General features: G+C 39.9%; 2 protein-coding genes across 6 annotated transcripts in view; one reads left to right on the top strand and one right to left on the bottom strand.

Annotated features, from left to right (window-relative positions):
- The window catches only part of STK24 (serine/threonine kinase 24), a 51,074-nt gene extending 47,791 nt beyond the window's left edge, over positions 1-3,283 (top strand). The window contains exons 10-11 of the mRNA XM_082279059.1: positions 597-733; positions 3,071-3,283. Of these exons, the coding sequence (XP_082135185.1) occupies positions 597-733; positions 3,071-3,107 (174 nt within the window). The 3' untranslated portion in view covers positions 3,108-3,283. The remainder of the gene's footprint in view (positions 1-596; positions 734-3,070) is intronic.
- A 6,196-nt stretch (positions 3,284-9,479) lies between these two features.
- Positions 9,480-23,780, bottom strand: part of FARP1 (FERM, ARH/RhoGEF and pleckstrin domain protein 1) — a 204,133-nt gene continuing 189,832 nt past the window's right edge. For 4 of the 5 annotated variants that reach the window (XM_082278890.1, XM_082278891.1, XM_082278892.1 and 1 more), the window contains exons 19-27: positions 23,160-23,290; positions 20,067-20,135; positions 18,050-18,139; positions 16,891-16,973; positions 16,459-16,571; positions 15,787-15,950; positions 13,211-13,318; positions 12,114-12,265; positions 9,480-11,027 (exon numbers count right to left, since the gene is read on the bottom strand). In XM_082278890.1, the coding sequence (XP_082135016.1) occupies positions 10,946-11,027; positions 12,114-12,265; positions 13,211-13,318; positions 15,787-15,950; positions 16,459-16,571; positions 16,891-16,973; positions 18,050-18,139; positions 20,067-20,135; positions 23,160-23,290 (992 nt within the window). In that variant the 3' untranslated portion in view covers positions 9,480-10,945. Of the gene's footprint in view, positions 11,028-12,113; positions 12,266-13,210; positions 13,319-14,247; positions 14,385-15,786; positions 15,951-16,458; positions 16,572-16,890; positions 16,974-18,049; positions 18,140-20,066; positions 20,136-23,159; positions 23,291-23,780 lie in introns of all 5 variants that reach the window. The other variant, XM_082278894.1, reaches the window with a different exon arrangement.

Genomic DNA, 23,780 nt, shown 5'->3' with positions numbered 1-23,780 from the left:
TAGATCATCAAGAATTTCATTTCTGAATTTCAGTGTTGAAAACTGTATTTTGTTCCCATTTTGAGTTTTATATTTTTCTTACTTTTTCCCCAAATATTTAAAAACAACTTTGAAAAAGAATACATGAAGAGTAAGAGAAGAATTTATGAAGATATGATTATTTAAAAAGTTGATAAAGTTACTTCAGTGTATGTGTATAAGGTATAGGCGTCCAAGTATGTATACTAAAGTAAGCATAGGAAGCACATCTTGAAACAAACAGCTATGGGTAAATACTGCTCTTTTTTCCTTGGGGTACTTTGTATTTTTGACTGTGAGCATGCTGAAAAGGATGTGTGAAGATTGGAGATGTGTGAAGATGAATGACATCCTGAGAAGTACTGCAAAGACTAACTTCTGCTTGATAAAAGTTTTCAGCATGCGAGGGTGTATGATGACGGTCAAATGCTGACATTGTGATCTCTGACAGTCACTTCCTGACAAGCTTCTGTGTTATATTGTGTATAGAAATATTTATTAGTATCTTATTAATATATTTGTGTATAGAAATATTTATTAGTATCTTATTAATATATTTCTTCCTGGTTTCATTTCAGTTGAAAGAGAAGAGTGAAGTGTGTGGTGGTAACACAGATTCCATAGAAGAACTGAGGAAGGCAGTTTATTTAGCTGAAGAGGTTTGTCCAGGCATTGCAGATACCATGGTGTCACACCTTGTGCAGAGGCTTCAGAGGTAATGAAACTATTTCAGTATGGCCTACAGAAAGCTGCAAATCTGATTCTACAAATATTTGGTTTGTGTTAAATTGAAAAAATTAATTTCTGTTTCTAATGGAGAAGAAAAATGCTTGTGCCTGCAGTTTGTGCAATTGTGTTTGCTTACTGGAAAAAAACCTAATCATAGCAGCAATTGTAATTTCTAGCTTCAGGTTATAGCACATATGTATGTTCATCCTGTTGGTGTGCATATTGTGTGTCAAATGAGACTGGACAGGCTTTTTCCTTTGCAGTTCACATGAGAGACACACACTTTCTTGGTGTCTGAGTGTGTATTGCAGAGAGCACTCTGTGTCACTCATAGTTGCCTTTGCCCGCGTGGATAAATTGACTGTTCAGTTGGTCTGTGTTTCTTTCACTCACATAGTCAGTGGTTCCTTGTTCATTCATTAAAGACAGTCTGTATGGCCTTTTGGCGGCACCTCCAAAACCATTATTTGGTCTTAATTCAAAAGGCCAGATTTCGTATGAGATTTTCTAACTGCCTTGGTTAGGAATATATTATTAACAAATACTCAATTTTCTGTTCATTCAAATGCTGCACAAGAAAAGATGAGTGGTATAAAATTCAGAATTGCTGTTGGAAGAGGCATAAAATTGCAACCTTGAATCCAGGGGCTCACAGTTGTTGTGAATCTCACAGCAGCCAGATTGGATTGCTTGGTACTAGAAAAAACTCATGTCAATGATTATTCGTGAGCCACTACATGGAAAATTATCACCCTGAGCAGGTGTCTTCCTTATACTGTCTCTAACCACAGCTTGGTAAAGTTTAGGAATTCGCAGCTTTGAAGTTGAAGCACAAGATTTCCAGGCTGACACTTTCTCCTTCAATAAAAACCAATGCCGAGAAACCTGCAAGCAATTGTGTTTGTTGCTTTATGGGCTGTTAAGAATGAAGCCCAGTCAGCATCTCCAGTGCTGAAAGGTTACTTCTAATGCCAGATGTCCTGTCCTGTCTCATTTGATCCTGGCAGGCTTGAAAGAGTTTCTGGAGCTTCCATCTCAGTTTGTTTCCATTAGGGGTTCCAAAACTGAATCCAGTCTTTCATCAGCTAATATTTCAGTGTCATATTTTTATCAGTCTGGTACGGGATCTTCCTGGAACTGGAAACCTCAAAGATTTGATGCTGCAGTTGAGGCTGAAAAATGACCATGTGGAGACAGTTGTCCAGCCATGGGCATTTCTGGGGAGGCTGGAGGTGATCTTACTTGTTCTGTCACAACAGCAACATTCATCATTTTTGTCCTACAAGAAAGATTGCAGAACCCTTTATATACCTATTTAGCATTGTTTTCCTTCTGTTCTGCTTCCTTGGACTGTTACTGATTTTTGGTCATAGTGTCTTAGAACAGTGGAGGCAGGCACTTGATTCTCTTTCAAGGAGAGAAAGAATTACTCAGAGAGAATGTTTGTCAGTGGATCATATCTGGGTGAACTTTCTCTTCTTTTCAGGGATGATATGCCAGCTAGTATGGGATGATGACTCCAGAAAGGGAGCGAAAGAATGAATAGCAAGAACTCCCACTTAAAATGAGCTTGAATCATTCCATAGGTTAGTAAGGTTTCCCTTGTGGATAAAGCTATTTTTTTGGAGCTAGTCAAATTCTGAAAAAATAGTTCCTTTTTGTTTGAGTGCTACAAGAAGTATTCTCTGTTGTATCATTCGGTCATTCAATATCCTCTCAATTTGGTAGCTAAGTACTGAAGATAGGTTTTCAACAACAAGTTTCTAATGACATTTTCACTTTCCCTTATGATTGGTTAGACTGGATTTTGTAAGTTTGTCTGAATGAATGAATTGGGACCCTCAGAATAGCTGCCCTAATAATTGGGACTATCAGAATAGATAGTGAGTGAATCCTTCCTCCTCCAGTTTTGATCTTGGATGTTTGAAGTTTACCGGAAACTTAATGTGATTAAAATGTGTGCTTATTTCTTTGGATGATTTAAGAATCTGCTTAGATCAAGAAGTACAGTTTTTCTGTTGAAAAGGTTTGATGTAAACTTATGAAGTAGGAAAGTTGGAGTCACTTCCATCATTATGTGCTACTCAGTAACACATGAGCACAGGTTGTTGATGTTAGGAAAGCAGTGGTACTCTAATGGGTGTATTTCAGGAGTTGTTCAGCTCCATGGCTCTTCCTTTAAAGTGTGGTGGCAGTGGTGAGTACCATTGTGCAAGGAAAAAGGCCAGAACTTCAACGGCATAAAATGGAATAACTTCATTGCTGCTTGTTGTAGAATGCCTTTCTAAAAGTTGCCACAGTAACTATTTCTTTTCCTCTTCAGATATTCACTAGCTGGAGGAAGTTCTTCATCCTACTGACATACTCTTCCTGACTTTCCTAAGACAGCAGAGATCCCGTGGTGTCTGCATTGAAGGCGTGCACCCTAATGCTGTTCTGCCTCTGTCTCTGGAAAGTCCTGGGGAGGGAGGACATTCCTAAATGTGCAAGAGTGAAAATGAAGTCTCTTGGATGGAGGCAATCTTTTTCAGCTCCTTAAAGCTATAATTTTTTAAAATGATAATGCACATATTCCAGGGAGGTGTCCTTTTGTAAAATCTGAAATGTATATTTAGGTTTGTGATAGAGAAATTGAAGATATTGAGAAACCTCAGGTATCTTGCTTTAAGAATTCCACTGGGAGATGGCGCATGGTTGTTGGAATTGTGTACAGATATGTATATAATGTTTTTTTAACAGAAAGCCTTTCAATGTGCATAAGGAATCACTGTGTACAAAATGGTAAAGTGCTTTTGTAGATAATGTTAGTGGGGTAAATATTTGACAGGCCATAACTGAGTATTGCCTTGCCTTTATTACATGTAAAGTTTGAATTATGTGATAAGTGAATCTTGGCTTGATTTTTGTATGTGAAGTATTTGCCATTGAAAGAGTTAATCCTGTATTATAGAACCTTCTATTTGTACCTCAGCACAGACACAATTTTATTCTTTTTCTCCAGCATTTCTTCCTTTTTATCTATATTCTGAGCGTGACTTTCTATTTATGGTACTACTTCTAGTTATTTTAAATTTCATACACCTGGTCTCTCAAAGCTTTAAATTTAAATTATTGTTTTTCCTAGAGAATGAGTTCTTTCATATCTTCAGTTTCAAATTGTGCCAATGCAAATTCTGAAATTGTTCAGTTTTAGTAACAGATATTTGTGAAGCTTGTGAAATTCAGACACAGTCTTTTTTTCACCTGAACATGTTTGAATGCTCACACAAATCTTTATTCCCTTCATTTATTCTGAAATATCTCCTTAAGATGTTGATTCTGAGACAGTGGCAAGTATTTATCATGCCTATTTTTATCATTAAAACAAATGTCTTTCAGCATAAAAGAAAAACTATTCATAGATTCAATATTTGGTCTTGCTGCCTTGATCTGTGCATCTCTTTCCCAAAATTGATAGATGTTGGACAGAGAGACTGCAAAACAGCCTGAGCGCTGTGTGCTGGGTCCTGTTGCTTGCCTCCCCAGAGAAAAGTTACTTCTTGAAATTCTGAATTTTGAAATTTCCACTATTCCTGTGATGGCTTCTAGATAACTGACTTCAGGTGTTATAGATCTTGGAAATAGTAACATTAGTTCATTAGTTGTATGCACAGTTGATTAGGTAGCTGCCATTTTTAGGTTTTTTTCTTTTTCCCCCACAGTATTACTTTGAGGTTTACCTTGGTTGGTTTCACCAAGACTATATTCAGGTACTTCTTATTCCAGTAGCTAAGAGAGCATATTTGCCTTCTTTTAATGAAGAAATTGATGACTTTATGCTTTGCATGACAGTGAGGTAACTTATATATTTACTTTGAAAAAAAATATATAGATAGGAGCTTTGGAACAGAAAGGATTAACATTTAAAAGTATAGGCGTATCTGCCTGGCTTGGTTCAAGAAACCCAGGTACACTAACCATTGTGGAAGCTGGTGAGGTCTCCTTCCAGGAGTTCCTATCACCATGGTAGCCCTCAGTCTATGCATATTAATAGCCTTAATTTATTAATTTAAGAATTTAACAGTAAGAGGACACTGTCTTGCTAACAAAGCTAATATACTTCTGCCCAGGTTGAAACAACAGTTGAAAGAAATGTGGGTGTGTGTTCATCTTGTGGCCATGCTTGCGGGCACTACTCATTTGCCAGCCTAATGAGATAATAGGTTTCCTTTATGGCTAAGGAATTTAAAGTAAATTGAACAATGCTAAAGTTTGAGCAATGTTTTACAACTCCACTTTGATTAATATCTTTAATTATGTTGTTTAGTGTGCTCTTAAGTGTTACAGATAGGTTCACTCTTGAGGAAACAAATTTAGCACTGCTTTTGTGAAATGTACATCAGAATGTAGTGCAACGGGGAATTTACCTGTTGATGTCTCAATATGAGAACATTCAGCCTTCAGCTGATCTGTGTGCTGTGGCTGCACATGGAAATCAACAGGTGTGTTTGCATTGGAAATATAAATTGATCAGTGTAAGCTATCCCCTAGTCATCTGTTAATGGAAGGACTGGAAATTAATGTGAGCTTACTTGGAGATGCACAGAACTCTGAGACATAGTGGGGAGGTTGAATTTATGCTGCTGGCTTGAATGTCAAGAATTTCTCAATCAGCAACTTGAATTAAATTCTAAGCAACACGCTTTGAACACTCATTTGAAAAGTTATATATATGTGTTTTGAGTTGCATTTTAGTTGTGTTCTGGGACTGTATGTTGAGGAAATACTTCTCTGAGTAGATGGTGGCAGAATTTGCCTGATGAATGTGTCAGAGCTTAAGATGAGTAAGACTTATGGTGAGGGCAGGTGGCCAAAAGGCTTGGGCATTTAGAAGGAGACAAGACCTCATTTATGGTAGAGATGTGTATTTTTATATGTAATATACAGATTATTTAAATATAGACTATCTTAAACTGAGATTCACTGAAAAAAAAGTGTGCTGTATCTTGAATGTAGAAGTACAATCATTTGCTATTGAAAAGTATTGATGCTTTAAAAATCAGGTCTATATTGGTAACAGAAGAGGAGCTTCATTTGAAAGAAGCACCGCCTCAGTTTCTCAGAGAAAAAGATGTGTATTGATATTTTTGAGAGGTTTTTTCATGCTTAAAACATGTCTGTGTTACGATGTTGCACTGATGATTTTTCTGTGCAGGTAGTACTTCACTCAGTCTTGACTATACTAAATGACAAGCTATCCCTATTTATGCAAACATTTAAATTAGTAGAACTGCTTATTTGTCAGGGATTTCATGATTAGGCAGTAAATAAACTCACTGTTTAAAAACAATAAAATCAGTTATTTGAACTGAAGGCTTGCTTTTTTGTAACTCTCAGATGTGTAATCTATTTTTTTACCTTAATTTTCCCTGCAATTGCACTTTGTAGTTGCTGACCAGTTTACTGAAGGATGACGTGCTAGTGCACAGAATGCTTTTGGTGTAGTAACAAAGCAGTAGCTTCACTCCACAGTGCCACGGTTCCTTTGCAGCTCCATCATTGTGTGTGAGCTTGTGGGAACAGAAGATGGAACTGATTTTTGCAGAAGGTCCTCACTGGGGTGTTCTGCCCCACTGTGCAGGAGGGGCAGGTGGAGGGGGAAGCTGAGGCTGGGTGTGTTGGCACCTCACTGCAAAGCAGCTTGCTTGGTGTGAGTTCCCATCCTCTTGCACCCTGTCATCCCATCATCTGCCTCTTAATGTGCTCTTAATGTACTTGGGCAATGTCTTGTTTAGCTCTCACTACTTTATGTGACATTCTGTATTACTTTTTAAACAGCATGGTACCAGTTGTAGTTTTACAGTAACCTGATTTTGAAGGAAATGCATTTTTGCCTTCAAAAATGTCACAATTGGAAGATTATCCAGAGTGCTGATAAGCACAGGTATAATGCAAGGATCAGGAGAATTGCAAATCGTTTTTGTAAGCTGCTGGGGAGGAGCTGAAGGTATAGCACAAATCTGCTTGCTCCTTTTAACTGTGTTTTGCAGATGTGCTGGTAACTGCACTGAGCATATGCCGTAGACAAATTGTATACAATGGTTTCCTGCCACCTTTAACGCATGATTACAGAGGACCATGAAAGTGTGTGTCTTGTTTTCTGTAATGCTGCTGCCTGTTTATAATCGTGTATTTAAATTTTACTTTTGTCACTCTACACCAACATAATAAATCTCCTTGTAAACGATGTGACCTAGAAATAAAGAAGGAAAAGTTTCATGAAATGTTGCCACCTGAGTGGTCAGTGAGGAGTGGTCAGTGACATGAGATGAGATTCAGAGCCCCTCCCCTGGAGGGGATGCTCTTGTGGGCTCCTAGAGCAGTTATTGCACTCGTGTCAGTAATGATATACAGAAAGTTTATAGATCAGTGTTTGGTTTTTAATGGTAGTCATCTCAGAATCTGTAGCACTTGCAGATGGCAGTGATTTAAAACCCACCTTGTAGTCTCCATCCTGTCAGTCCAGTGAAACTGATGAAATGCTCACAACAAATGACATTTGCTCACCCCCCCAAGGATTGCACCTTTAACTGGTGACAAACTGTGACAGCTGCATGCCTGTAGTTGTATTTCATAACTATTTTCTGCTGCTAAAAACTGTATGTGTGGCACATTGCCCATTATTTTGTCCCCTACCAGCTTTCCTGTGCCCCCAGGGCAGTGTCCATGTGGTGTAGCAACTGGAGTGCATCTGCCTGCACGTACATAACTGTGCTTTTGAGGGCGAAGACCATGTAATTGGTCCTGTATAGAAAGAAAGAATGGGCAAAATTGGGCTTTTCAGGTCTTTCTTGATCCTCTGTTTTGTTCTTGGCTGATGGAAAGGTGGGCTGTTAAACCTGATTTTGTCTCTCTTTTATCAAGATTTCTGAAATCACAGCAGGTTTTCTCCTACCTGCTGACGTGTCTTTCAGTCTGTCATTTTTGTCTGGTTTCAGCTAAATTTACAAAGGCATTAAGGTGTCAGTGTTGTTTAAATAAAATGTTCTGCAAAGAGGTAGGTTTGAGGTATATTATCAAACACAACAGAGGTTAAATTAGACAGCAGATAAATGGTGGCGATGCTTAATCTTGTTGAAAAAACCACAGGAGTCCAGGTGTTTCTGATCCCTTTGCCTGTGGTGCAACCTCCTATGGCAGTAAAGTCCCTGTTTTGTTTTTATTTCTTCCTTATTGGAAACTGGCAACTATTTCATGGTGAGTCATAACAACACCAGCAGTACATCTCCTGGAGTTCCCAGTTTGAGGTTTTCCTGCAGCTGAGACAGGAATGTTTAGTGATGGCTCCTGACCTGGCACAGAGTGACCCTGCCTCTCTGCAGGCTGTTCTTGTCTGAACAGGCAGCAATATGACGTGAATCAGGGTTAAAAACAAGTGGTGCTCTATTACAGTGCTCTAGTACACTGAGTTTTATTCACATGCGGACTCTGCCTGTTTCCAAGATACAACCAAGACAGTAGATTTTACTCACTTCATTTTTGGGTTAATCCTGGGAATAGACAACTAGAAAAATGCTGACAGTTTACAGCAGTTCATGTGGTTCCATTTTCAAAAAGGACTTAAAAAATCACACTAGTAGAGAAGAAGAAGAATCTTACTTTAAACCTTTCTTTTCTATAAGAAAAATATAATACAAAAAGGTAAAAATGGTGATTAGGTAGGTACTCTGAAAGTTGCATCCACAGCCTAGCTTGGTCTCTGCTGTTAAGGATAAATATCACTGTATCTTGGTCTTTGCCTTATTTTCCAAATTCACCTTGTATGAAAATGAAACTTGCTGAGAAAAGGTGTTACTTGATTTCTTTTGATGGTTCAGAGTAAACTACTGAAGCAGATAACAGTTAAGGAAGATTGTATCCAACAAGCCCCAGGGTTCTAAATTAAAATTCAATTTTGGCTGAATTAAGGGCATGGCCCTCAATATAATTTCAATTTAAAAAAATCTTTTCACTGTTAGAGACAACAATTCTAAAGGGAAGAGGCAGGGCTCTTTCTAAGGTGTTACAGGTACTGTTTGACCACTCAGTAATAATAATTTTTGGTGGGATCAGGTCTGCAGCCTTTTACTTCATAGCAACATCAAGTGCTGTTGCTTTTTCAGCATTGTTGTTCCAGACCAGTAAGGCTGCAGCTGAGTTGTTGTTCATTTATGCTGTGTTATTTTGTCTTCTCCTCACTACACAGATCATTGGTCACAGTCCAGGTCAGTCCTGAAGCACTGGAATTCTGTTTGTTAATACAGAGGTGGGTCACAGGCTTGGAATGGACAAGGCAGTGGGCCCTGCAGCTGGGAAAATGGGCTTCAGATTTTCCTACCTAGTTTCCAAGTTTGTCCTTAGCACATCCTAGGCAGAGGCAATCCTCTAGGGTAGGTGTGATTATTGCGTTGGTATGCAGAGCCAGGGGCAATAGCTGAGGAAAAGAGCAACTGCAGAATGGTACCTGTCCAGGGGGCTGAAAGTTTCCATGCAGCTGAAGGAAATGCTCTGAAAAGAGTTTCCCTTTGTCAAGGTGTGCTTGGGTTTGGCCATGGGGACTGCTGCATGTCCTAAGGGGTTAGGAACCCATCCTCATCTTGGATGGAGGTATGTTTGAGGTCGGGGGTAATAGAAAGAAGTCTTTACTGTCTCAAAACAGGCATATGTACAATGGTATTGTGAGGTATTTTATTCCCTTTTGTTGTGAGCAAAGCTGTAAGAAGCCATTTTACACATTGCACACAGATAAGCCATTAACATAGCGAGGAGCTGGATGAAGAAAAAGCAGGGATAGAACTTCCCAGCTTCGTTTCCCAGACTGACCTTCAGGCCCCCTCTGCTTAGCACTGTGCTTCCTCCAAGGCATGTAATGGTGATGGGCGTTACCAGCAAATCAAACTTCTGCTAATGGAAGTTTTACATCACCCTGGTAACAGTGTTTCTTAAAACTTGAGCAAAGGCATCTAAGCCTTGTAGATACAGTGCTGCCAACCTTCTCAGTGCGCCACCAGCTTATCCAAAATGGAGTGCCAGCTGCTGTTAAAGCCAGGCATACAAAATAGGTAATTCGGCTGCAGGTTGTGTAAGTCGCTCTCTCTGCCTGAGCCCCGGGGGAGAGAGGAAGAGACCGAAATTCCAACAATAAACTGGAAGTCAATTTGGGATGTGTAGCAAGCAGGATGAAAACTTGGGGCTTCAGTAGTACCCCCAGTACTAAAGCTTAGAGCAATTTAGTTACCAAACATTACAAATGAATCACAAATAGCTGCGGTTCTTGTAGCATACAGGTTTTCTTTCAAGTTCGTAAAACAAACAGCAGAATGTCACCACAGCCTTTAATTTCTTCTTGTACATACCATTCACAGTACATTAACAGCCCAAATAATATTGCACTGGATTATTTTAAAGATTTTTTGTCTTCCAAGTAGTACTCACTTTTCAAAGCCAACAGATGAACAATTTGGTCAACTTGCACCAAGAAAATGGTTAGGTAAGAACCCTATACTTTATTTATACCACATGGATTTGTAACCCCAAAGGGAAATGAGAATGAGCTGTAAACTGTTTCCTTGTTAAACATAGAAAATTAGTAAATTGTTGCTGATTAAATGTAGAAAGACTGAGAAAAGAAGCATGAAATCTGAAAGTTATCTCATTCCTGTTAGACTGCTTGCTGTATATATAATTATATTCTATATTGTGAAAATCCATCTACATTTAAAAGCCCAGCAGTCTACAGATTAACATGGTAAAAAAAAATAATATACTTTTATGAAAAGAGAAGAAAGTAGTGTTTGCCTCAGAGGAGAAAGTTTTCAGATTTCAGTCATCTGGGAGTTTTTTTAGGTGCAATCTTTGAGGCAACAAACTGTCTTTTGGCATTTGGCACTCTAATAAGGACAATATTTTAATACTGGCACAAGCTAAAAACAGCACAGAATGACAAAATACAAGACATGAAACAAACCGCAGCCACTGGGATGATGGTAAGCTAGTTTGTATATACGGAGAACTTAAACAGTTTTGCTGAGGAATTGTGAAAGATTCTGCAGAACCGTACTTATTCTCTTCTTTTACCAAAGTGTAAGTTTTCTTAAACTTGGAGGGAGAAAAAGAGTTTCAAATGTCCTCTAGAAAATCAGCAGCTGCTGGACAATCAACACAACGGCTTGTTTAGCTGTCAATAGGCGTGAGGCTCTTTGTGACTCAGAGCTCGAGTGCGTGAGGCAGAGCTGGTGGCACTTCGGATCACTTCCATCCATCTGTGAGGAGGCACGAGGAGAGGCACAAACAAAAGAAAGGTCAGTTCCCAGGGGAGGATTTCTTGACAGATACGGTCTGTGCTATTGGTTGTACAGTTTGATTTTCAGTGCCTGTGGGAGCATCTTCCTACTTCACCCCTAAGTCTATCTGAAGTCAAGGGGATCCACACAATTGCCATGACTGTAAGGAGGTTTAGAGAGAACAGACAGCAGGTATGGGACCCAAAACTTGTGAAGTTAGTAGTAGTTTTACTTGCTCTGCAGACACCAAATATCTTTTTTCTGAGTTGTCCAAGCAACGAGCAATTGAGATCAACCATTCTTAATTTAAGAGCAAAAAAATGTACTTTAGCTGCAATTTCTACTTCTTTTTCCTAGAACTGATAAAGGCATTGTGTGGTTTTATTTCATCACCACTTTCCCACAATCTGCCTTGTTTATAGTTTTAGACTGACATGGCTAAAAGTTAAGAATAGTTTTCTTTGACGAAGATGTCATGATTTTTGACATGCTCATGCCTCATATAAAAGGACTAAATTAGTTCCATGTATGAACAATCACAAACCACAAATTAGGAGGAGTAGTGCCTTTTCCCCAGCTCTCCATGTATCTGATGTCCAGTGGGAAGTGTAAAAATTACATGGTGAAGTGGCATAAATATGTAGTAGGAACAGCTGCTTCTATAAAAACTGGTATTTTATTTCAGGTGTGGATTTTCCATGAAGTTGTACTAGAGGAAGCAAAGCTCTTCTGAAGAGCTACTGCAATGTCCTGTGATCTGTCCACATGCTTCCTGAAGTCTGAGATATGGAGCTCCCCATACAGCCAGCCTGATCAATTTTGATTGGATAATTCCAGGTTTTGCAGTAATTACTATTACTGCTTCCATATCATCAAAACTAATCATTTGATTTTAGCGGTATCAAGTTTAAAATTTCTTTTATAATTTTAAAGGTTCTTTCTCCAGTTGTGCTGAACCATGTGCGTGTATTACTGAACCAATTTATTAAACTTTGCATCTACTCACCTTTGGAAGAATGCTCCTGGAATTTAACAAAAAATTTCTCTAAAAGAAAACAAACTTACCTTTCAAAGGTGTATTCACTTTCAGCCCTGAAGTAGTACACATGGGATTTGAAATGCAGCTTGAACACATAATCTTTGTGAATGTTTTCAGATTCAGAAGGAAGGGTAAGTGAATAGCCCAATAAAGGAAGGCTGGCTAAAGGATGATTGTCCTGAAAAGATATGATGGAAAGTGCTGTGAGATCAAATGCCCTTAAGTAAAGAGAGCATGTAAGTAAATGGAAGGCAGCTACACACTCATTTAAAGGTCACTGCATTTGTACATGTGCAGAAAAATAACAGATTTATACAATTGCAATTAAATTAATTGTCTGGTACTTTCAGTTGGTCATCATTATAGACCCTTTGCATAAAGATCTGCTGCAGGCTGATCCTATCAGTACTCCCTTGAAGGAAAGCTGGCTGATATCTTGGAGTTTCACTACTTTCAAACTGATGAACATAAGGCTCCATCATTTGCCACTGGCAGGGCACCACAAGGCAAGGTTCATCCTTGCCTTGCAAACACCTACTCCTTTAGAGGTGTGCTGGCCACCTGGCAGGTTCACTGCTAAAGTCCTTTTACTGTATGGCAAATGATTTCTTCACTCCTCTTACGTGTAGAATATCCTCCAATTCCTCCTTTAATCATTAAGGATTTCTATAACATGAAAGCACAATGTAGCAACTCAAGTTACTTTGTGCTTATGCCCTGCTCAAACAGATGCAAAAGTCCAGCAGATTCCAGACAGAAATCCCAGATGTTTGCTCAGGTGGACTAAATCAGTGACTGCTGTTCTCTCTTAAGTGTCAGCAATGGTAAACAAAATTTTTAAGTCATTTTTAAGTTTTTAATTGTAATGATCTTAGAATTTGTGCAAGAGAAAATCCTGGTTTAAACTTGCACAGCAGCTTCTGAGCAGTGGTGAGCTCTGCTGTGCTTTCAAGAATGATCTGTACTGTGACTGTTGAAAGCTTCAGGGAAGAACTGACCCAAGAGCAGAGTGTGCCCTGCTCTGTGTGCCAGTGGCAGTGAAGGCTGTGTGTGGAGCTGTCCCTCTTCGGAAAAGAACCTCATACTGTCTTCTCCAGCCACTCACACTTGCCCAGTTGGTTACCTGGTGCGATTTATAGAAGAACATGCAGAAGTTGGTGAACACCACCCAAAGCTTCTGCCACCCATTGCTGTTTTTGAATTTTCTTAGGAGATTTCCAGACAGCTGGTTCTGAAACAGATCAAAAGCAGCCAAGTAAAACAGTGAAAAGTACCTGAAAGTTAATTATTGTAAGAAAAATCATTTGCTTTTATCTGGTTTTATGTGACCTGGTTGTACATGAAAATGCTTCAATTGAATGGACGTACTTTTCTTCTGCATTTTTCTACTGCTGAGTAGTACTTTATGTAATGTATTTTTTTGTTTGCAGCTGGGTACTTCTGAAAACTCAATGCTACTACACTAATCATTTTATCCATGGAGGTGGCTTTCAGCAATATATTACTACATTTCAGTCTTGTTAATCCTACTCTGTTCTTTTAGAATGATATGTGAATAGAATGGAAACAGAAAGTCTGACATGAATTTGTGATGTAAAGGAAAATTATGACATACTTTAGAATTGCACATAGAGACTGTGGTCTCTGTAACCAGAGAGCTCACATGGTACTTTTCAAAGATTTCAAAAACAAAGACTGTTAACCTTATTTTTAGCTGGATTTTGGATAGTTTAACAAAAAGGAGGAGAAAGCCATAACCAAGTACATGTATTTAATGGCTGGTTGAAGAAACTGCTCTTCACATAGTGAAGCTGGAAAGCAGAGCATCATTGTTCCTTGCAAATGAATGGGAGTTCTCAGTGAATTATTAATGACGTCCCATTCCTTGTTGACTGTGAGGGCTCTTGCCTGGATCACAACAGCTGTTTACATCATTCTCTTTATCTAATACAGAAGCTAATAACTTAATCTGTAAAGCTTAATAGTCAAAATCTGGGGGTCCTGGTGTAGCTACTACAAATGAAGTATTCATAAAAAGTTCTGTTTTCACCAGCCTTGGATATGCATTAAAGCCTTTCCTTTAAATCATCCTATTCTCTGATTTCTGGCCTACTGCCTCCTTGCTCTAAGTCACAGGTGTACTCCTTAATTTTCTGTTACCTCATTACTCTGGAGGATATCATAAAAGGACAGGCTTTGCATTCGGTACCAGCAGACATATGAAATGGAAACAGGCCGCTGATCACTGATCAGTCCAGCAGGTAGGGAGGAACAGTCACTGACAGAGAGAGGATCTTCTACCACGAGAGAGACAGAAAGGAGGGAGAGACACAAAGAAAATAAACGACAATGCTGAAGTGAGAGTCACCGACAGAATGACGTGAGCATGAGTGGGACCTGCCACGCATGGAGCAGCAGTGGAGCTGAAGATGTTTTCACAGAACAACGCATGGCTCCAGGGTGTGCTTGGTCTTCGCTGCTTTGCGTTCATTTGAGGCACAGGGAAGGAACAAAAATGAGCAACAATGCGCACTGATCTCAGACTTAGTTAGATTTGCCTAACTGAATGTTTTAATCATTAGAATGAGTCACTGGTATAAGTTTTATATCTATTTGTGATAAGCCCTCTGCTTTAGGGAAAAATACGAGACCTTGTCCTGTGCTGAACTATTCCTCCCTTGTAGGATATAGGGTATAAAGGGTATAAAGAGCAGAAAATCCCACCTACATGGGATTGAAATGAGGCTCTACAGTCAGCATTTTTTAGTACAGAATAATCTTGTCATATTTCAGCAACAAACTCACCTCCTGTTTAAAAACAGAGGCAGTTACACAACCTGTGAATATGTTTTTCCTTGCATCACTATGTTCTGCATCAGTGCATCTTCTCTAGAGCAGTGGTGGCCTGATGTCTGAGGGCTGCCACTTGAGTGCAAATCCACTCAGCTTTAAGATTCCTTTTTCTATTTTCATAGAGCATAAATTTCCATTTGATGAGGGCTGTGATAAAGTACGCAGAGCTCCTTGGACTCTCTTGGGTGAAGGAAGAACACCACAGCAGGCTTACCACCTCATTGTAAAACCTACACTGAGCTAGGAGTCTTTAATTTCAATCTTTGAAAAGACAATGTCTGCACCTCGGCTGTTGCTTACAGAATTAACAATTGTGGATCAAATTGGCTTAGCTGTGATCAGAGGGGTAAAAAACGGGGTTTGTTTTGAGGTGGAAAATGCAAATAAAGGAAAAGCAGATGAGACTGAGCAATGAGACAAGGTTCCAGAAAAGATGGCTAGGTAAAAAAATAAGTTAGTAATACACATAATTAAAACTCTGGCTGCAGCAGCTAAAGACAATATCCTTTCCGCTCGAGCAATGACTTAATGCCTCTGTAACTGAAAGCATTAAGACAGTTTGAACTGCTTTACATTTTAAAGGGCATCAGCTTTTTTTCTGGACAGTTGCTTCTATGAAAATTACTGCTCTAATGGTACAGAGGTGCACAACAGGAGCAGATAGGTGCTTCTTGAGTGACGGTTTATGCCATCATTTGAGGATATGGGAGGCAGTTTAATAAGCGTGCCTGAAACTTCCCCAGAAGGAGACAAGGGAACAGTGCACTTGTTAAGGAGGAGCAAAAAGGAAATTGTCATTCAAAAGCGAGCCTGGAGCTGCAGTTCAGGTCGTTCTGAGGCAGATACCTCCACAGCAACACTAAAGTCGATCATTGAAACACTGGTATTTCTGTGCCAGCAGACGTGCACCGTAGTGTTGCCACGGTGTGGTGACTGACGTTCGAGTGAGGTGCGGGATGCACTGAGGTCGTCCTCAGATTCCTGGTCTACAGTAGTTTCATCAGGAGACTCTATGAAATGCAGGGAAAAAGCATCTTTCTTCCTCTATGCAACAACATATATAATTGGAAAAATTAAACAATCCATTCTGTCCACAGTGTTGTGAACTAATTTTAAAACACCATTTTAGAAATAATTTTGTGCAGACTTTAAATAGATTATTATATTTTATATAATTATTTTATGTGTTTCTGCAAATGTTAGAATTAAAGACTAACTACCATGCTTTGTTGGTGTTTTTAATACCGTCCAAGGACAGGCACTGCCCAAATCGTGTTAAATAGTTCCTGGAATCATTATGCTTAAGTCACTTCTTTATTCAATGAAACTTTCTGCTAACATCAACAAGAAAATTAAAATGGCACATATATCAATATATCTATACATATATATGTATATAAATCCATTTTCAATGTATCAGTTTGACCTATGGCCAGCAGTTTTCACCACTTTGCTTAGAAGCAACCACCAATCATATTGACAAAAGTGAATAAACCCTATTTTCTGGCATTTACTTACTATTATCAGGTGGGCTGCTTGCCAGTAACTCTGGGGCAGGGCCACTGCTTTTCTCTGCCAGGTCTATTGCCATCTGGATGTCCTCAGTCCATTTGTCCATTTCAGCACGGGTACTAACAATGAAAATTCAGGTTTTATTCACTTTCATACAGGCTGAAAGCAAACTCTAAGAAATAGACACAAGCCGAGCTTACTTCTGAAATAAATAAATTCAGACACAAGATGCTACTTTTTTTTCCTGATAGCTTAGTTTTGGTTCCAGCTTGCACAATTGTAACTCTATTATGTCCCATCCACTTTTTTCTTAACAAGTGGATTTCACAAAAGAATATACCTTTGAGGAGATTGTTTTAGGAGCAAATACAAACAAAATGATGCCTCTCTGTCCCACTGTGATAGCTGCAGAGAAATACAATGTCTCCAGTGAATTACCTTGCAGCAACAACGATGGACTGGTGTTGACCTCGTAGTGTCAGACAGTGAGGAACTCCCCATTCCTCCTCACTTTCTTCCATCTGAGAGATAAAAGGCCAAATGCAGTCAGATTGCAGGAAGCACAAAGTTATTAAGGTGAAACAGTGAACGGAATTGAGCTCTTACCATTGGGGAAAAGAAAACTAGGAGAAATGCTCACAAACAAATTTGAGCTAGGTATTGAGGAAAAAAACAGTGCCTTTCGTGCTGGAAGAATAGTAAGTTCTGCAATAACCTCTTAAACCAAAAGCATGGCTTTGTCTGCCTTGTGTCAAAGAAAGTATTTTTATCAGAAGAGTGATTTATTGTACAAAAGGATGTGTTAAAGGGCTGGGAGTGCTCTGGAAACTGCAGCATAGCAGAGTTCTGTTGTGAGCAAGTCCAGAGCAAGTCCAGGCCAAATGGCCATCAAGAACTGAGCAGATGCCTTGAAACACTAGATAAAACTTGAAACCTTGCAAGTGTTTAGAGAAAATCAGTTACTGTGGTAGAGACTACTGAACTCAATTCTCAGGACAACCGTATAGAATAGATACAAACCAGTGAGAAGTTCCATTGAAAGTAATGGAGGGAATGAAAGTGTTTTGAAATCAGCAAAAATATTTTTGAAACAATGCAAAAAGAGGTAAATAGGTGCTGTTGGCTTGAACTGGCTGTTTTCCAGAAGAATTGCAATAAGAGCTCCAAATGACATTTTGCTGCCAGATTCCCACTACTTTGGCTCTAAGATACAGAAATGGAAACATTAGGAAATGCTTTTTTATACAAATTAGATTGTTGCTACTGTTTACTTGTCTTGTATGTCTATAGTGAATTGGTGATGAATTACTTGTAAGAATCATGGTCAAATTAATGGTTGAAAAAAATTCAAGAACCCATCTCCAGGTAAGTTTGCATTGTGAGGAAGCAGCCCTCAAAAATGCCTTTTCCCCCTCACTTTTGCTGTGTGATCACCTCTGTGCAGAAGGCTGCAGGAACAGATGCCTAACCCAAGACGGAATCAGAGAACACCCCCCGCTGCTGCTGTTTTCAGCCCAGCAGAAATTCATCAAGCAATTAAGGTGGGACCACAAATGGCCACTTAAGCACGAATCCCTTAAGTTCTCACAATACTTACTGTCATGCCATACAGTGGAAGATGCCCATGGACTTTAAACTGGTTGGATGCTGTCAGTCCTCTACTTGTGTACAACAAGATATCATTGAACTAAAAAGCAAGAATAAACATCATTAGAATGATGTTGGTTGGCATGTATGTATGTGAAAGAAAAATCAGAATGGTGAATACAGGAAAGCTGAGTATTTATAAGGCAATCCTAATGCATGAATCCAAAATAATAGCTTCTGTGACATTCCACCACTTAATGTTATCTTCCCTACCTTCCTTTCCAGCTAGTTTTAGGTATGTCTCCATAATTTTCCACTGGGTATTTTCCAATGCCTTCTAATACTCCCTTTGTGATCTCTGGGTCAGAACTATCAAGCCTCAACAGCAGTGAAACAGAGTGGTACATTTCACACTCTGCTGCACTTTGAAGCTACAGAAGGTGTATGTTTCACCAATATTTACTCCTGCTTTGAGTGAAAAGATAAGAAAACGTGCCCAAGAGGTGTGTCCAACTCAGCCCTTATAAACAGAGTGGCTGTCTTTTACTCCCCCTATTCAGAAGGAAGCTGGGAGACCTGTTCTAAGGTAGATGGTTTAAGCCAAAAATACCAAGACTGAGAATCTCAATTTGTAGAGCTTTCTGCAGGTAACAACAGTTGTCTGAAGCATGTCAAATGACCGCCTGCATTTTGCTGCCATAAAATAAACAGAGTATTTTCACTGGGCTACCTGAGTCAAAGGGTATTTTTCTCAAACCAGATGGCTGCATTAAGAAAATCACAGTCGGTGGTGTGAAACAGAGCTCTCACCACAGACCTCTACAGCGCAGCAGCAGTAATTCATGAAGCTTTGTGGATCAGCCACTAGAGGGGGATTTAATTTTGCCAATGATTCCACATGTATGTGGAATCCCACAGTACTGACCTGGGATTTTACCTCCAAATAGATTCCGGTGCTTAAGACAGATAAAAGATTTCTTTGGCAGTGCGAGCAACTGACTTGAGAGTCTAGTCTCAGATTTTTAATGTTTTATACAGGTATAATACCAAGGCATCATCTAGTATCTGTTGGTATGCAAGAAAGTATGCACTGTATTCATTAGGTTTCCTCTTCAGTGCCTTTAAAGGCAGAGGATAATCCTAGCCAGGTAGACTTATCGGGTTATATCTTTGGCCCATTTGAAAGATTAAATGCCAAACACCTTGTAAAAACTACCACACTCACAAGCTTTTCTACACAGCCACTGCCTTCACCTTTTGCACACAAGAAGCCAAGGAAGCATTTTTCTGCCACAGTGCCCTGACTCTTCAGTGTTTTGTGCACTAAAAAAATCTGTGCACTCTGCTGGGCATCCCAGGGCCCCAGCACCAAGTGCACAGCAGCAGTAAGATGGGGAGCTTGGCAGCAAATCAGCTGGGTGGGAAGAAAAGAGAGGAGGAACTATTCAGTGGACTCCTGTGGATCAGAGACAGAGTGGGATCACTGTCACGTGAAAGTGGTGGGAGGAGACAAACTTTTCCAGTTCAGAAGCCACAAAATGTATCTCCAAGTACAGGCAGGTCCATCAACATGCTGGGCACTCATGCTGAAACGGAAGCGTTTATGGAAAAATTTGGTTCCGTAATGTGTTCTGAGAGCATTATGAGAATTATTGTTCATATCACCAGGAGTCACTCTTTATCTTCTTTCCTGAATACAATCACTATCCCTGGTGCCACTTTTCATTTTACAATGACTCTGCTCTTATTTAAAACAAGGTGCAAGGAGGTATTATTTTATTATTATATTCAAGTTGTCATATGAAAAATAGTTTTATCTTTGTAAGAAGCAGTTACAAAGAGAATATTGGATTTGAACAGAAATCTAGGTTCTTAACAACCAGCTGCACGGGTGATGTACTTTGTTAATTTAAATAAGGCTGTCTAAAAATACTTACTGTAATTCAAAATTCAAGTCTAACAGTTATGTCTAGTAGATGCTTAGAGTTACATTTCACTGTAAAAAGAAAAATTGTCTTCTTGCTTACCAGAAAGAACATCCGTTGCTGTAAACCTTTTCCAGACAATTTACTAAGACTGCCCAGTCTAATAAACTCCTGTGGGAAACAAACACAGACCAAAAATGTATCTCCTGCAAAAATTATGATTTTTTAAAGTATGTAAAGAGAAATATGACTACTTGGTCATACAAATGACTTGACTATCAGTTACCAAGACTTTTAATTTTATTAAATATGTTAGAAATCTAATTTACAGGATAATTCCATTTGTAACTGTCTTTAGGATAAACTCCTTTCATTCATTTTAAGAAAATTCAGCTAAGCAAAATCGTCTTTACCTGACATTAATTCCTTCAGACAGCTCCCTCTTTCGTCAGTTTTTAATGAGTATTTTTCACAGCACAAATGACATAAAAACTAATGATATATATGTTCTTGGTTAGCCACTGGTGATCTTCTGTGGTGCATATGGCATACATTGCCCTCATTCACTGCAATGTTACACCAGCTACACAACTCAACATCACCATGAGCAGCAGACAAAGAAAGACATTTGTCTGGCAGTGTGGGTTATCCCAGCACCATCCATGTCATATAATACAGCACATTAATTCAGACCATAGTGTTTAAGAATGTTTAGGGATGGAAATAGAGGAAAAGTAGCACATCTGAAACTTTCATGAAGCTGGATTTCCTGGGCTTACTGTGATCTATGTAGTAACTCACCCTTATATTTCTCTGAAATCCACGAAAATACCATTTTTCATATAATTTTTCTCCCTCCAACTTCTGCTAAGAGGTTTATGTTTATTTACTACAGTCTTTCTAAGGTCATTCTACTCCTATATAAAGCACCTAAATCACCTGCATTTAGGAATAAGCTGGCTAAGATTAGCCTGTTCAGAGAACCAATCTGAACACCTTAGGCTTGCTGTGGTGTATCCAGTGCCCCCACCTGCACTGCCTATGGGCTAAAGGGTGGAAACATGGCTAGAGGAGGTTATCCCTATACCACAGTAGGCTCATGCTACCAGAGAGGCCACTGGAAGCTGTTGTTGGCCTCCAAGGAATATTAATCACAATTAGTACCATGTGGTACCACCTGATATCCCTGGCAGGCTCAACACCACCACAGCCAGCGGTGGTGACCACTCCAGAGCTGCAGGTCACTGCCACCTGCCCGTACAACCAGCCATGAGAGGTTTTCATGTCCAGCACAGGAACCAGCTTGGCAGCAGCAGACATCCCGCTCTGGGACAACCTGAAGAGGATGGGGTTACAGTGGCATTTGCCTCCCAGCCCTGGTGCACAAGGGCAGGGATTTGAGTCAGAGCCAGGAGAGCAGCCAAAGGGCTGGAAGCAGCAACACCCTGGGCATGTGCCAGAGCGTGGTGGCCAATGCTTCTTGCCTTGGCAGACAAACAACTTCTGCCCCCCCATCTGCCTTTTCCTTGAACTTCCTAGGACAGGAAGACTGCTCAGACTTTAAATAGACGAGGGTAGCAGAAACACCCAATGACAGCATTTAATTTCATGTGATAGAGAGATGCACAGGCTGTGAAATGTCCCGAGGGACTTGCCAAGGATGTGAACAGTCTGTGGATCACTAGAAAGAAACATGAGCTGTGGCAGCTGCTTGGAGACAGGGAAGATGTAAAGGGAGGGAGTGGAGAACAGCCACAAATCCAGAAATACCTGTGCTCAGCACTGCCTTCCCAATGGCACATCAACTGCAAACCTGGCCGCACGTTCTGGTTTTGGGTATTACACACAAAAGTCAAGGGGATGGGGAGGAAACTACTTCAGCAACAGACAACTCTCAAGTTTGCACACACAGATACATTTGCCTAGGAAAATAAAAAAGGCTACAAATATTACACAGTGGCTCATTTCTTCTGACATGAGCCTTCGCTTTTAAAAAAGCATGGCACGAAAGAAAGAGATGTTGGTATTCTTATACCAGAATTAAAAGTGTTTATTTAAGGCAACACTGTCTCAAAAATTACTGCCTAATGTTACATGTAGACTGAAGAGACTGCTCCTCCCCAGGGCCATGAGTTTCAAAGCAAGGCATGGTGAAAGGGCTGAAGGTACCCCAGCACAAATACCTTACTTGTCTTTAATCTGTCAAGCTCGAGCATCGAGGGCTGGGAAAAGAAAATAAGGGCAGCATAAAATGTGCAACTGCTCAAGTTCTGAATGCTGTGATAAATACTCCATTTTTATTGCCTCTGTTGTAAAAGATATTTGAAATTGCCTAAAACTGTCCAAATCTATACAAAAGACAGAGCTTAAAGAATCAGGAAAAAGGTAATAAAGAGGATTGCCTTTCCTGCTTTAAAGGTGCTGTTTTCTATGGTGTGCTGGTTTCAGCTGGGGTAGTTAGTTTCTTCACCATGGCTCCTATGGGGCTGTGTCTTGGATTTGTGCTGGGCACAAGTAGCTGAACACAGGGTTGATAATAAAGAGATGTTTTTGTTACTGCTGAGCTGGGCTTACACAGAGCCAAGGCCTTTTCTGCTTTTCCTACTGCCACGCTGGCAAGGAAGTTGGAGGTGCATGGGAGGCTGAGAGGAGACACAGCCAGGACAGGTGACCCCAACTGACCAAAGGGATATTCCAGACCAGATGACATCATGCTCTGTATGTAAAGTGGAGGGAAGAAGAAGGAGGAGGGAGACATTTGGAGTGATGGCATTTCAACTCCCCATTACATGTGATGGGGCCCTGCTCTCTGGGAGGTGGCTGAACACCTGCCTACCTACCCATGGGGAGCAGTGAATGAACTCCTTGTTTTGCTTTGCTTGTGTGAGTGGCTTCTGCTTTCCCTATTAAACTGTCCTTATCTCAACCCACGAGTGCTCTTGCTTTTACCCTTCTGATTCTCTCCCTGGTCCTGCTGTTGGGGCAGTGAGCAAGCAGCTGTGTGGGTCTTGGCTGCTGGCTGGGGTTAAACCATGACATTTGGCATTATTATGTTTACATCTGACAGTTTTTAGTGACAGAAAAAGGTTTGTTTGAGGAAAGGCAATTTCACATCTGCCCCCAATAAACAGGTTTTTAAAACATACCTAATGATTTGAAACTGTATCAAATCTTGATCCCAACTCTGTTACTTACCCTTCCTGGGATCACCAGATTGTCCATGCCTATCAAGTCTTTCTTCAGTTCATGCAGCTTCTGGAAATTCTCCATCTTTATCATATTACCATGGAGCTGAGCCACCATTTCAGAAATCTCAGCCAAAGCAGCTAGATGGACAAATCCATAAAGTGCTTATTAAAAATTTACAAGCATGTTCAAAAAGAAATACAGCTTTTGTCGGCAGTACCCAGCTCATGAACCTCCTTGTGCTACTCTTCTGGAGAGCATAAAGCTACTCAAGCAGACTAAAACCCACACAAACTCTGAACATCATCTTACACTGTGGAAGGGGTGGAGTGTTGTGATGAAGAGACAGTCTATTTTCCTAAACCAAAAGTTTGCTCTCTTTTAGCCACAGGAACTTTTTAAGTACAGTAGGGTCAATCCAGAGCACCAGTGAATGAGTTTTCATAAAGGATTTAAATTCCTACAACTCTGATCAATCTAGGGATGCTCTTTATGCTTGAAAAAAATGCATTTTCCCCCCTGCTTGCAGCACACTGGGTCAGGTTCCTATTTGAAAATAGCAGGAAATGGCAGTGTCACTTATTGTATCATTTCAGATGGCAAACATCTTGGGGTCTGTCCTCAGTCCCA

Source organism: Coloeus monedula (genome assembly GCF_965178545.1).
Source record: "Coloeus monedula genome assembly, chromosome: 3".
Lineage (NCBI taxonomy): Eukaryota > Metazoa > Chordata > Aves > Passeriformes > Corvidae > Coloeus > Coloeus monedula.
The sequence above is the reverse complement of the archived record's forward strand: the minus strand, read 5'-3'. Positions and strand labels throughout refer to the sequence as shown.